The following is a 15681-nucleotide window of genomic DNA, read 5'->3' as shown; positions in this document are numbered from 1 at the left end:
CACTGCATGACCAGACTTTTTTCTTGCTTGTAAACAAACCTACTGATTCTAAAAGCATGGCAGTGGTAGCATTTCACTTCGAATTACAGATTGTTTTGCATATTGACAACAATATTCTACTGAAACTGCAACAATGAGGAGTATGACAACATATCTTTGTTTGTTTAACGTCGCACTTGGCAATAGTCTAGCTCTATGTCAGTGGTCTGTTAATAATCATGTCTGGACCGACAACAGAATACTGACTGAATGAGTATGGTTTTACGCCGCTGTTAGCAATCTTCCAGCAATATCACAGCGAGGGACACCAGAAATGGGCTTCACACATTGTACCCATGTGGGGATTCGAACCCGGGCCCTCGACGTGACGAGCGAACCACTAGGCTACTCCACCGCCCGACAACAGAATAACTTAACATTATATCTCTTTGCAATGCAATGAACCAAGCAGGAAAGCTTGACCAGCAAATTTGTCACCTCATATGGCAAGCATGGGTTGCTGAATCATCAGTGGAGAACAATGACATAACCCTATCACTTGGTCTTTGTGAGGCTTTGATGACAACATGCAGCAGATTACAACCATTGTAAGACATGGATAAATACATCAACGTAAAACATTTTGACACTTGAAGATATTTTCTAAATAAATTTAAGCATGTTTGTCTCAATGTGTAGACTTTTCAAAGATGAAATAGGTAATTAACATATGTATTTTGATAAGTTCACTGTATAATACAATTCTTCACATCTCCATAGCAGGTATAGACATGGCCTCTAGTCCACTTGTGAAAATGAAGAGGGACTAGTCGTTTTCTTCAAAATCTAGTTTTGCTACATCCCAAAACAACCTGTCAACTAGTCCAATGAAAAATGTTGCCTACCCCTGCACTACCTTGCTGCACTAGTGCAGGTAGTAGGAAAACCGTATTAGGGATAGGAAAAGAATATGAAAGTAGTATCCAGGATCAAATTCACCAGCACGTATCTAATATTGACCACAAGTTTGGTCAAGCCCTGCAAGAAAGGTGACTATCTAAGTGTGCAATGCACAGTGATTTGGATGAAAATACACAAAATCAGTGATGTGTGTCTTGTGAATGTGTAACTCAGTGAGTGATTGCGTGAGTGAAGACGTGAATGATTGAGTGCTGTATGATGCCACATTTAGCTGTACATCATGGTCAAACAGTAATTGAGTTGATGGGCCAGATATACAAGCCTAAACGTGTCAGAACATGTGAGTTAATCACTTGAGTAATTACCTGTTGGAAAGACTGAAAAGATACTGGTAAACAGAGAAGAAAAATAGTTTATTATATAATTAACTGACAGACTAATCCTCATATGTTGTATATTCTTAATCTCAGAGTCCTATATCTATGATATCTAGTCTTGGGTTCAATTCCACAACTATAGATTTAGCCATGGCTAATTAGCTACACTGCTCAGCTACTTGCAATGCTCTCTCACAACCCCTCAAAATATACCACTTGTATTTTAAGTAACACAAGCATGCGATATCTAAACATGTTGTAGGAAATTAAAATCAGCTTTCCTTAAGTTTCAACAAGCAGGAATAAATTCACACACTTTTATTCCAAAATATACATGACTTTGTATTGTGTTCACAGGTTTCAATATTAACTTAAGTCTACAAGTCAAAGACTAATGTGTTTACATATGGACAACACCTTCACCATCAGGGTGGTGGCAACTCAAGACATTTAAGCAGCTGTGATAACACTTTCATTTCTTACCCTGTTCAATCCTATACAAGCCTACAGAGCTTACTTTTACAAACATGTTTCATCTCTTTCTCCAGCAACTACAGTGAACAAAATTTGGAGACCCTCTGATTTGAGATTTATGTTTATGGCCATTTGTCTATTGGAAAATTTGGTGGACTCTGATATTTACTTCATCCTGTTCAGAGGTACTAAAGGATGCATTGCCTATTGAAAATACTTTGGCCCTTGTCTAATTGTCAGTACGATGCTGACCGCATGATCAGCCTCTATATCAGTATCACTAGGCTGGGTACAACTTGAAGCAATGTCATATACCTTGGCCAGTTGTACATGTTTCTTCCTACAGTGAAATCATTACAAATATGTACAATGACTCCAACGTACAAATAACTGTTAATCCTTTGACCTGTACCAAGCAGAAGTCGCAGAGGACCTACTGCTAAAAACACATTGTACAGTGACGAAACACATATTGACATATTATGTGTCTGAGAAAGCATAATCCTACACCATAACTGTGGAACATATCTGTTTTAAACATCATCTAGTCTAGACAGCTCTGTTCAGCATCAGGAAAAACAATTTAAAGGAGAGAAATGAATTGTGTAACTATATGCTTGCCTAACGTTCAGCCAGTGTATTAGATCAGCTATGTGCATCATACATGTCATAGTTTATGTTAACAGTACCAGCAGTATAACATGGTATATCTGTTGCATATGCAGGCAGAGCTCCAGATAAGATTTAGCTCATGTGGGTACTGTACCCACTGTATTATTTTAGAGTGGGTATTATGAATGTTGAGTGGGTATTTCATTTTCCGTTACCCACTGCTTTCAAATACATGTATGTGCATATTTCAGTCATTTTACTCACCTAAGTATTATGCCATTGAGTAAGTTTACTAAGCAGGTATGTTCTGCCTTATGTCATACCTAATCAAAACCAACTTAAATATAATGAAAATCACTCATCCTATACTGACAGTACAACACTTGCCCTATACTAACAGTACAACTTGATAGCAAGCGATGTCATTTCATTACAGCATTTAATAAATATATTCTGTAGTTTGTTTTAAACTTTTGTCATCTAAACAAAGTGACAATTATTTTTCAATGCGTAAATGGGAAGTTTCTATTACATACTTAATAGTTTGGTCCATCATCAAACATAAAATATACCATACTTATGTACATCATAAAGTTTGATGAAAGCTAATTTCAGGATACTTTGGGGACATAGTATGCCAGTGAAACAAGTTTTAAGCTGCAACAGCAACCAGAAATTTTGACAGATTCACAAAGATTTAAATAAAATGGAATGGATGATGTTAAATGGGATTTGAAACCTGTAAATCTCTTGATATTTTCACTGTTTATGAATACTGTACTTGACGAGTATCAAGAAGATTTGAAAAACATGGCATTCATCATACATTAATGAATACAGGCATTGAAAACAGTTAAAGTTTATTTCCTAACTTCAAGAGCAGCTAGCACAAAGCTGTTCCTCTGACTTACCGCTACAGCTGCCCGGCTGGCCATGCGTAGCTCCTCTTGTATCCTCTTCTTGTTCTCCTGATGTTTCTTGAAGCCGCTTTTCTCCTCAAGCTCCTGGTTCCACAGGGCTCGCTCATTGATCTGCTTCTCCCTGATCAACACAGGTACTCAAACTATACTGAGTAGAATGATGTAACCGTTAACCAACAACATCTTCAACAAGACTACTAACCATGTTGAACAACACACACTATTGGCACATCAATATCAAAATAGAATGGTAAGAAAGCATGGGTCAATGTTCTTGCCATGATGCCAATATCTTCTTGCAACATTTACACACTTATCGGTTAGGTCTAATAGATGAAATCAACCCTAATATAACTTATTTAAGGTACTGCCATGAAATGAAAGTGAAGAATTTGGAAAAGTATTGCTTGGAGCAATATGTAATTATCATTACATTTGTCTCTTTTAATATGTCTAATGCTGCGATATTCAATCTATAGGATGGTGGCCTGTACATAATTGAGGCTAGGTCAGAGATTGATATTATGAGTGACAATCAACTACCAACAACAAATCTGGAATCCAGGGAACTAATATAATTATCAATCATGTATATTGTATACTGTATACTCTATACGGTATCTTCCCATAAGACAGACCTCCCAAAAGACAGACCTCTTAAAACAACACATTTTATGGTGAACCTTCTATACAAGATACTCTACTGTATATTCTACTCTATCTGTTCTAGAACTAACCAATAAGCATGACAAATGTATTTTCGAACCAATTCAAAATAACTTCTTTTTGTTAAATTTTGGCCATACAGTCCATTCAAATCATTGATCAGTCAGTCAACTCCCACTCAAAATTAACAATGCAGTGGCCCAAGTAATCATGGTAATAACATTGAATATCACTACATGGCTACATTCATATGAAGCAATGACAGGTGTTAGATCCTGGTAGGATATGACAACATGGAATCGAGGGGATGGCTTGTGTTATATACAATTTTACTTTTTGGAAACTTTTCTTTTTGAAAGCATTTTCTGTGTCTTTCTATCACATGCACAAAGCAGTCAGTGCTGGGTTGGCATATAGTGGCAAATGCCAGGTCAGCGCAAAATGATAGTGGTTGTTGTGTTGGTGCCTAGGATCACCTACCCTAAACCTAGCAGTGAGTGAGTTTAGTTTTACGCCGCACTCAGCAATATTCCAGCTATATGGCGGCGGTCTGTAAATAATCGAGTCTGGACCAGACAATCCAGTGATCAACAGCATGAGCATTGATCTGCGCAATTGGGAACCGATGACATTTGTCAACCAAGTCAGCGAAACTGACCACCCGATCCCGTTAGTCGCCTCTTACGACAAGATAGTCGCCTTGTTATGGCAAGCACATGGGTTGCTGAAGACCTATTCTACCCCGGATCTTCACGGGTCCCTAAACCTAGCAAGTGTGAGACCTTTCCTTTTGTCTCTGGACCAAGGCTGACATGGCCACAGTCACCTGACATGGATACTGTCATAAACATAAACAACAGTAATTAATGAGAAGTGACAGTCACTAAGTCCCTCCATCTTGGCTGATGCTGATTTGGTTTGGTTGCTGTTTAACGCCGCACTCAATGTTCCACCTTTTTGGTGGCAGTCTGTAAATAATTGAGTCTGGACCAGACAATCCATTGGTCAACAGCATGAGCATCGATCTCGCAATTACTAGTAGTACACAATGATGTGTCAACCAAGTCTGCGAGTCTGACCACCCAATCCTGTTAGTGGTCTCTTACGACAAGCATGGGTTGCTGAAGACCAATTCTAACCCAGGACTTCACTGGTACTTTAACTGTGAGGATTAGCATCTTATGAATGATGAATAATAGCAATTACTGGTAATAGATTCAAGACACAAACTTGCCATGGTTCATGGTAAAAAGCCTTTGGAACTGAATGTTCATTTTGACACTGAATGTCGTAAACCAGTTGCTATGACAGTGATTTAGGTTGTACTTGACTCTTATCCCTGTGTATCCCTGGCCCTAGACCCTGGTCATGTTGGTAGGATACAAACAATTTACTATAAGAGAATAGGAGCTTGAAAGTGTTCTCTTAAGCCAACTGCATTACTGAAGTACTGAAGTACTTAACCAACAAATCAACAAAACATTTCATGATACTGAATTAAAATTTATTGGACTCAAAACAATAAAAGCACTAAAAGCAATTTAGGACTAGAATCTGACACTTTCACACTTCAGTTTTGTGAAAATTCATTCTTTTTATTCCTTTTATCCAAAACTGTCACACGTTAATTCAATGTCATCCTTCCCTATTAAGTCAGTTGAGTATGTCACTTGAACCAAGTCCTTTCAGATTTTATTCATATTCCTAAAACTGCTAAGTGAGTGAGTTGAGTTTTTTTACCGCACTCAGCATTATTCCAGCTATATGGCGGCAGTCTGTAAACAATCGAGTCTGGACCAGACAATCCAGTGATCAACAGCATGAGCATCAATCTGCAAACTGCTAAGATGTGCTCTTGTGAAATCCATTTTTTTAAACTTAAGCTGCTGCAGGGTATGGGAAATGAAGGTAACTTAATATTTCTTATTAATTTACTCTTATAGATTGGTTAACAAATGCTAAATATGCTAAAGTAATGAAATGAAAAATGAAATCCTATCTAGCAAATGAGTTTTGAATGAAAGTATGAGAAAATATGAATTTTTAGTTAAGTGGCCAGAGTTAAGAGTTAAGCTAGAACAGAGCTAGAACAGAGTTAAGAATTAACAGGGAACTTGCAGGCCTACCAAAGAAAGCTTTCCCACTGTGCAGAAAAACCCACATTAATCGTGGAAATAGTAACATAAACATAATACCTCGCTTCTGAAACAATAGAAACGGGCAACGAAAAACTATGAAACTGCAATATATCAGTGAACTTTGACCTCTACTGCACATCCGAGCAACCGTGATTTGCCTCGCGTAGTAAAAGTATTAAATATGTCGAAATAACTGCTGTCAGTCATTCCATATGAATGGAAAGTAAATTAAACAAGTGTGCACAGAAGTATGATGATGATAAATGCCAATTAACACAATAGAAATACTTAAAAAGGGAATGTAACTTTTGTCCAAGCTGGAAAATATCAACATGCGGTCGAGACTTCCTCTACCACGTGCACACGCACAAAATCGAAGTTGCAGACTCTTCGGGGGGTTTTATGCAGTTTTAGCGATTTAAAGTTGCCGTTTTTACTGTTTCAGTAGCAAGGTATTATGTTTATGTTGCTATTTCTATGATTAATGTGGGCTTTTCTGCGTGTTTCTGCACAGTGGGAAAGTTTTCTTTGGTAGGCCTGACTTGGGAGTCCATGACATTTTCTGTAATAGTAGGACCTGTTAGTATGCCACTGATTAGCTGATTCACACAGCTGGGATACATGATCTGAAGATAGTGTCTGACAGCATGTTACTCTGAGACACAGAGATAGATGCCTGTGACTTTAGATGATCCAGTCAGTTTCTTTCTGTCCAGCATCACCTAACTAAAAATAACAGTCCACATTTTAATACTATCATTTTAACACAGTTCATTTGCACAGGCACTTACAGCTTTAACATTAAAGAATATGTGTGATAGGTCTTTTTCCAAATGTACTTACAGCCTTATCTGAGCAGCTTTTTCTGCCATCTCTTCATCCATCTGAAAATAAAAACACATCATATTCATATTATCATACACAAGTATCTATCAAATTGTTTGCATCAGAAAGAGTTACTTGTATCCTTGCCCCAAACAACCTGCCTCAAACATAGAATATTTATTTGCTGACCAGTATGTCATCATATTATTTGTTATACAAATTAACATGTAACTTTTCTTTGCTACAATTTGTGCTGGTACTAAAACTTAATTTGAAATATATGAGATACAAATAACAAAAACTAACTCCGTACATTTTTATTTACTACAACCTTATAAATATAGAAATAGAAACATTGTTGATAGGAGCATATATGTATGGGAAAGAAAACCTTCCTCATATCAACTTGGTATGGGAACATACATGGCAAGTAGTATCGTGGCTGAAAATCAAGAAAATGCCAAATATGCTGTATCCCTAAATCATGTGAAAGCATGATTAGAAACAACCGATTCTTTCAAACACAAGCTGACACCAAAATTAACTAATACCCAACAAGCATATCTTTTCTACAATTTCAACTAAACTTTGTCTACAAACCCTAATTCTTGCACGTTGTTGTTTATAGCCTGCACTGATTCCTTGAGGGGGACCCTCAAATCTTCTTGTTGTTTCAATACTCATTTTGACGTCTTTGCCCCAGTTCTCGACTAATTTCAGTGATGTTATAATCCCAGTTGCTGAAGAGTTTATGGTTGCTATCGAATTGCACATGTGATGCATCCGCTCTATGGAAATAGTTCGAAAACTTATCATTGATTTCTTTAAGAAGTGATGTAGAATGGTTAATAAACCTTAGCTTTTAACCATATTGACTAATTTTCAGACATCCTGTTACTTGCAAGCGACCAAATATAGAACCTTATTTTTATTAAATGCGCGGAATAATATATATCGTAACTGAGGTAAACAATATGGCGACCGGTGGGCATGTGCTTTTGTTTTCATTTTAAGACTACGTTTAGGCGTTTTATGCGGTGTATGACACGAACCCCATTCCAGACGATTTAAGACTTATAATTTGATAAATAATTCACGGACTTTCGAATTAGTAAATACTCAAAGCTAATACGTTACACTAACAAATAATAACCCATGCCACTGAGTTTTCTAGCGCCGTTATGCATGCGCTTTAGCGTGTGTCAATAGACAGAAGACAAGTCCAACCTAGTATTTAGAGTTGCTTCCCTTTGATCACCCAAATTGTTGTCAAAGTGAAATTGCCTCAGTTTGTACTATTTGTCTTTTTATGGAGTTATTCCCACTGAACATAGTGCTGGCCAATGAGACAGACTGACACAGCTATACATGGATAGGCTTCTATCCCACACAGGCACATTTTTGTTTTTCCACTCTGAGCTAAAAGTGTCATATATCCCTTTAATGACGAGAGCCGGGCACTTAACAACAAGTACATTTGGACGTCTGTTGGTATGACGAGACCGGGAATCGAACCACGGAAGCGGTAAATGGGTTGATGGGCTGGTCCTGTATAGCAGCGCAAATTCCCCACGTGGTACAATGTGGAAGCCCATCTTTTATGAGAGATAGCTGTGGTGCTTTCAATATTCACCCAGTTCCACTGAACGTCAGAATAATATATTAATAGGGTTGGTTGACGTGAGACAAAGCGAGGTTTGTATGGATTAACGAATATGCTAGTTTTAATAGTCACAAAAACAGGGTTTGTTACTGTCGGAGACTGGCTGATGGTCGACGTCCAGATACAGGCAATCAGGTTCTAGAAAACATGTACCTGGAGTGAGTGAGTTTGATCTAACGCTGCCGTGAACAGTGTGTCAGTTGTACCTCGTCAGCTTGGTGGTAGAGTGAGTTTAGTTTAGTGAGTATTAGGATGTAATTATTAGAGTGAGTGAGTTTAGTTTTACGCCGCTTTTAGAAATATTCCACACTGTACCAATTTGTGGAATCGAACTCGGCTTTCGGCGTGACAAGCAGACGCTTTTACCACTAGGCTAGCCCACTGCACCCATTGGTGTGAGAGAAAAGCCCGAAGTCATACGGGTCTGAGAAGTTTAGGCGCCACAAAGACTCCGCTCTGTGACAAACTGCGGAGCTTTAGACGACTAGGACACCCGTGCCACCAAAACAAAATTTCTATTCTCGAGAATAGAATACTCAGTTATTTTTTCTCCCTCATCTATCCAACTTAGCTCTAGATCGGTCAAGTACACCTTTGATCTTTTTCTGACGGAGTTCCTGCAACTCTTTGCGTTTACTAGAAAGAGCATCAACATTATGATCAGTGAGGTTTAACTCCCAATATTCGCGTTAACGCAAAAACCTGCGTGTTTCACGCAAATAAATTTACATTTCACTCACGGTATTTTCTACCTGCGTGTTTTGCACGTTAAGCATTTTGTTTTTCTGGGAACAAGTAACCGAAAAACGTATTTTCCCCAAGGAAAGAACAAAATAAAATCAAGTTTTCCTCAGCTAATTTGACTTGCGAATGATGACATCATGCTTCGGCCCTCCGAGAGATCTCGCCGAATTCAGGCTCGGGCATACACCTGCGGTGCATGCACACGCAAGATTCTTTTTGGGAACGCAAGGCGTTTTTACTACCGCGATCACTGACTCCAGTAATTCAATTTCTTTGATTAAAGACTCATCCTGTTTTGCTTTTTAACTTGTTTACAAATGAAGCAAAAGATAATGTTTTATCTCGGATTTCTAGTAAAAGAGTAAAAAACAACTGATCATTGATGGTAAAGTCAAGCTCAATATTAGGAATATCATCTATATTTACAGTGCCATCAAGCTTAGAAACATACTGTTCTTTGCTACATCAAATATTGCTGCCTACAGCTTACTGGTTGTGATTAGAATGATTCTTTACATACATAAACTTCTATAGCCAAATAATCTAAACAAATGTACGTATACGCACAACTGTTGCTACCACGTACAACCCATGGCCATAATATACCTCGTGACATTCTAACCAATGTTATTTCACTCAGGTCTTTCACTCGACACAACATACCTAATGAACCGGACTGTCGATAAGTGTTCCAGCATGCGTTCATACACATAGGCATTGTAGGCATTGTGATGGCAACTAAACTCTGACTTGTTAACGCAGTGTTATAGAGCCAACCAATGTACATTCATAATAATATACACCATAGTTGATTAAAGCTATACACACGCAGTCATTTGTACCTATGAAGCAATTCGCTATTCATCCTGCCAGTGGTACAATTTGTTTCTTTTCAAATAGGACGAATGACAATCTAGTAATGTGTATTGGAGCAGATCGTGGCATTATGTTGCGTTAAAAACGTTATAGGAACGGATCCGAATTTCTTGTCCATCGGGACTTGGCTTTAGTTTACTTCATATTTGTGTATTTCCACTTTGACATATATGTATGTTATTTACCATAGAGAATACATGTTACTATGGATCACTGTTTATGTACCAAGCAAACTGGTCGATAAACTTCTTTATGCTTTCTGTAGACATCCCATCGTGACGGTTTCGGTTCCAAATGTATATGATAATCAAAACCAATTGCAAGATCTACGAATTGCACTGTCTGTAGTTCAACCACACTCACCTTTTTCAGAGTTAATACTGCCATGGCTGCCTTAATCATCAAATGGCGACTTACAACTGACGCGAAGTTAGAATACTGAGTTAACGGGTTAACGCCATACCGGACCGACAGATACTCGTTCTATCATATTCTAGTAATCGAGCCATCTTGAAACAAATCCCCTCTCAGTTTCATCTGTGCAGTCACGCACTTTATCACTGATTACCGTTATTGTCTTCACGTTTTACTTATGTTTCCAAACACATATTTCAAACCAGGCGTCTCACAAACTCACGTACTCATGAAAGTGAGAACGACCGCTGAAAACATATCTAGGTTTATCTTTCCTCAGGTACGCATAACTTTTCCTAATGACATTTTCCGACATATGTCAAATTTATACCCTTCGAATTAACGTTACAAAACTATCAATGTCAGCTAGAAACAATATCAACTTACGTTTGAACCGAAGACCATAGCGGCCGCCATTTTGAATTTCAGACACAGCAAATTTCAGTGTATGAATATTCGTTGAGGCCTTGTCTAGCGTAAATTACATTGCTGTTGGTGTTGTTGTCGGTCGTCAACGAGGGTTTATAGGGGCGTTCCCGTTCAATTTTTGTTATCAATGAATTATTACAGACGCCTGATGTTCATAAATGTCGCCCTGCACGAGCACGTTCGTGTATTGTTTATTCACAATGGCCAGTTATGACACTTATACCCCCTACATGTTTACCGTGCTACTATCTAAACAAAGGGCAAATTGAGAGTAAGCTATATAATACAGGCGCTGATCCGAACCGGGTGATTTCAGATACATGTCTTTGTTGAGGGGCACTTACAGGTTTTGTCGGTGACGATTTACATTTTTGATCTAAGAGGATAAAGCTTGTGACCTTAGGGGTTGAAAATTTACAATTGAATAAATATGTAAATGAGCTTCAATTCAGTAGATACGGAAAGAACGCGGTGGGTGCATGTACTGTGTAGCGATATATATGTAAATAAATCTATACTCTATAGTACGATGAAATATATGACTGTTCCCTATCTCGTCAGGCCGTTACAACTGAATTCGTCTCATGGATTATACGAGTAATATAGTGGTTAACGCTGGGTGAAATATATGCAGAGAAAAGCGAAGAGTGAAATCACCTTACTTCAATGAGAGGGTCTGGCATTACGCCCCCATGGACAGTATATATATAAACATGTAACTATATGACGGCGTGTTGACTTCAGACACGTTCGTAACCCACTCGTGTTATTCCGGGACAAGCCCAACAGCGACTCCAGTCTGAATCTGGTCTCCTTTTCAATTTAAATGGGCTTGTTTGTTACAATCAAACTTATATATATTCAGAGACTAAGCGTTAGTCCACAACAACTCCTGCCCCTCAGAAATGATTTTATATTGGTGTATTAACATCCAAACTACTTGAAACAACAATGATATCTTTATTAACGTTTGATTCGAATAGTAATAGACACGATACAAGCACCAGCACATATAAAGAATAAAGAATTTAAACTCCTTAATATGATACCACTGCTAATAATAACAACAACAAGAATTTGTTGAAAACATATTCTACCGTTATGTTTTTTTTCAGTGGCTCGTTTTATATTATCAAGTATATATATATATTTCTAAATATGGTTTTAAAATTTATAAAGAACAAGTATGTGTCAGGTCAGTGTACATTAACTTCTTCAAATTTCATAGACATTTAAGGATCGTAACTGTGACTTTTTTACTTGAATAGAAAATTTACAAGAATATTTTCCAGCTGTATATGTAATAAATCCCAATTTACAGGAACAAAAGTGTCTAGTTATCTAAACAGTTCAGAGTTGTTGTATCAGTCTCTTCTGTCAGCATTTGTTGGGAGATTTGAATGACAAGAGCTACCTTTAACAGTAAAACATTTAGAATTAGAATGTTCATGATTCGGAATAATGGTTATTTCATTCCATGTGAAGAGGCTTGGTGTTGCAGTGTACAGTAGAATATACGTAAAATATCAACAAAATATTAATTTATGTAGTATCAGTTGAAATCCACGCTTTGAAGCCAAACCGAACTTCATAAACATTTACGTAACTCAAGATATAATGTCACGGATATACGCATCCTTTGTGATTTTAGCGGTTTTACAAAGGGAGATAACTATAAATACCTTTCAGAGTAGACTCCCTTTCAGCGATTAGCGTTAGAAAAGGTAAGTTTTCTATTTTTAGCATGTGCATTGTCGGATGTAGTTATACTCAATGTTTGGAAAATTTCTTTACTATGTATCTGCAAAAAAAACCATGTTTATCGGAGTTGCTAAGGTAACGGTTGCCAAGTTCAAGGGCGGCCATTACGAATCTTCGTTTATCGAAGCGTATCGTTGCTATCACACCTCTGCTTTTTCGAAAGTTTCTACGACATATTTGAGTTCCTTCGCTTTCGTCTTACTGCAGTAGGGTAACTAAACGTATTTGCTGTACAGAATCAGTCTTTTGTTGCTCAAATATTCTCATATGTACTTACTTTTAGCATTTTAAAAGTGAGAGTTCATCCTTGACAACAGACAAAATGTCCTCTTTTCTAGATCATACATGACTGTACATTGTAACGACTAAATGAGCATGTAGGGTAAACGTACACATTCACATTGTATGATAAGTACGGTAAAAGACCGCATGCGCACGGGTTTGTGATCGTATCTCTACACCCGAATGTTTAATGTACATGACAGAAATTATCAGAAAGATGAAAGAAGGACCCAAACAGAATGGGCTCCATAGAATATAGATAGTTTAGATGGTCTCTGTCATTATCTATCCTTGTGATAAAACATATATACGCATATTCATGTACAATTGGTTCGTTAATGTCTACCAACGGCGATACACAGAACTAACTGTGTTTGGGGCCCCTTTGTAGGTGTCATCTTAGAAATAGAGAAAGACGTTTTTCTCTTTTTGTATGGTGTCATTTACCTTGCCCTACAAAACTAGGAGTCCAGGTGATCCAAATGTACTAATTTTAAGGGCACTTACGAGAAATATGATGTTCAAAAGTACAAATGTAGTGCAGTACACTATAAGATGTAATAATTACGTTTATAGCAGAAATGTTATGTTCCTTGTTGAGAATTTGGTACAGCGAACATGATTGTGTGACTTTCGGGAGGAAGCTATATTTATTTTCTGGATCCTGTCAGTACATTTATACCAACTGGATGCACATTTCTGCATGACATGAACTTCAGAATCCTTTGGTTAGGAGACTGTTAGTTGTCACTATTTAATGATAAGGAAGATTCATATTCTAATTTGAATATCTGATAAATTCACTGATCAATTCAATTCAGTTCATACATGATCATGCACGCATATATTCTATTTTACAGATTTCTCTTGTGAGACTTGAGTTTGGAGTTGAATACTCTAGTATAATCTTGAGTTGGAGCAAGAGAGATAAACTGTGAAGGTAACTGATATGAAATGGTTTTGGCACTGGTATCAGACACTGTCCCTCTCACAACTTCAACTTATACAATTACATTCATTTGAAGAAAAAGTGGAAGTAAATGTATTATGATTTAATAAATGTCTCTTTTCTAATAATTTGTACTTAGAATTACATCCTACTACGCTTCAGAACCACAAGATGTTGTGTCCCAATGAGAGTTGGGTGAGCCTGGATGACTTTCAGCCTCGCTGTACCTGTCTCTACCCCCACACAACTTGGACCGATGCAGCCATCCCCTCCGACACCACTAGGCCCATCAGCCCCACTAGCCCTACCCCTAGATCACCCATGTTTGGTAGTAACAGACCAGACAGCCCCATCAGCAAGTATCTAGAAAACCAGGACTCCTTCCTTTATCCAGAATGTCCCAGATTTAATTCATATTTTGACACCAATGATCTAACATCATTTCTATCAGTCACTCCAGATATCTGGTCTGTCAGCCCAGGTGATGAGTCTCTCCCAGCCAGCACCAGCTCCAGCCTGACCAGCCTGAGCTCCACCAGTCTTACTGACCCCTTCCCCAGCTCCTCAACCCTTTTCCAGAATTCGGAGGAGTTCTACAATGATCTACTTCCCTCCCCATCTTCCAGCACCACCTCCTTCAACTATGGTCCCACACCTAGCAGATCCCTGGATTCAGACATGTCAGGTTTGCCAGATGACATCAACCTCTCAGCTACAGTTTACAAAGACATCTGGTTATATAACACCTATGACCTTTTTCAGGATGGACCACTTCTGACCTCAAGCTCCATGTCTCTTCCTGTCAGCCCAGTGAGCAGCTTCACCAACCTGAGTGAGTGCAATGTGTCCTGCAGTCTGACCAGCCTGTGCCACCAAGCAGTGTCACTTCCAGTCCCCAGCAGGAGACCTGGACCCCTGAACAAGATGGTGGATAGGAAGAGAAAGAGAGATGAGGATGATGAGGTGGAGGCCAAGGTTTGTAAGAGGGCCAGGCTATAAGTATGGTAGTCAAATATTTGTTAATGTCTGATGTATCTGTTTTACTAACATTAATTGATTACTTTTCAGTTTTTTTGTATTTTGCTCTCAATGGATGTGTCTTTAATGTCAACCTCTGTTCTACTGTGAGAAAGTAATGCTTAGGCACACTGGATCTTATTGTCCCTGTAAGGTTATTTAACTTCTCAAAATAGGTGGATGCTTCCTCTGAAATTACCTTTGTGAATGGATGTAAGTAACTACTCTAGATTGTTATAACTTAAAGCCCAGTTCTTCTCACTGTCCTTAACTTGTGTTATTCAGCATGCCTCTCTCGTTCTACCTTCCATACATACCTGTCCCTACCAGCGGTCCTTTTTCTGTCCATAACACTTCTAAACCCTAATTCCTGTACTTTCAGCCTGTCATTCAAATGGAAGCCCTAATCAAATGGTACCAAATGATGTAAATAATTCAATCAGTGATTCCTAAAATCAGAAATCTGGTAAGGTAAATCTGGCATTAGCCCCATGGTAGACATCCTCCATAATCTCCAGGGTATAGTTACGAAAAATCTCCACTATAACCTGGATGCATCTATGGCTTGGCCATATAATTTCATTACCTCCCTTTGCTGGCTTTTTATCCAATGAGGTGTCTACGCTCGGAAGTT

At 38.2% G+C, this 15681-nt stretch overlaps 1 protein-coding gene across 1 annotated transcript; it reads left to right on the top strand.

The window, feature by feature from the left end:
- Positions 1 to 13021: 13021 nt before the first annotated feature.
- LOC124282516 lies at positions 13022 to 15029 on the top strand. Its single transcript, XM_046718528.1, has 2 exons — positions 13022 to 14021; positions 14193 to 15029. Exon 2 carries the CDS (start codon positions 14202 to 14204, stop codon positions 15027 to 15029), a length of 828 nt encoding a protein of 275 aa, XP_046574484.1. The 5' UTR covers positions 13022 to 14021; positions 14193 to 14201.
- Positions 15030 to 15681: the final 652 nt, after the last annotated feature.

Source organism: Haliotis rubra, unplaced genomic scaffold, assembly GCF_003918875.1.
Source record: "Haliotis rubra isolate DU_JTF1 unplaced genomic scaffold, ASM391887v1 Scf3, whole genome shotgun sequence".
In the NCBI taxonomy this organism is placed as follows: Eukaryota; Metazoa; Mollusca; class Gastropoda; order Lepetellida; family Haliotidae; genus Haliotis; species Haliotis rubra.
This window is presented reverse-complemented; position numbering and strand designations above follow the sequence as displayed.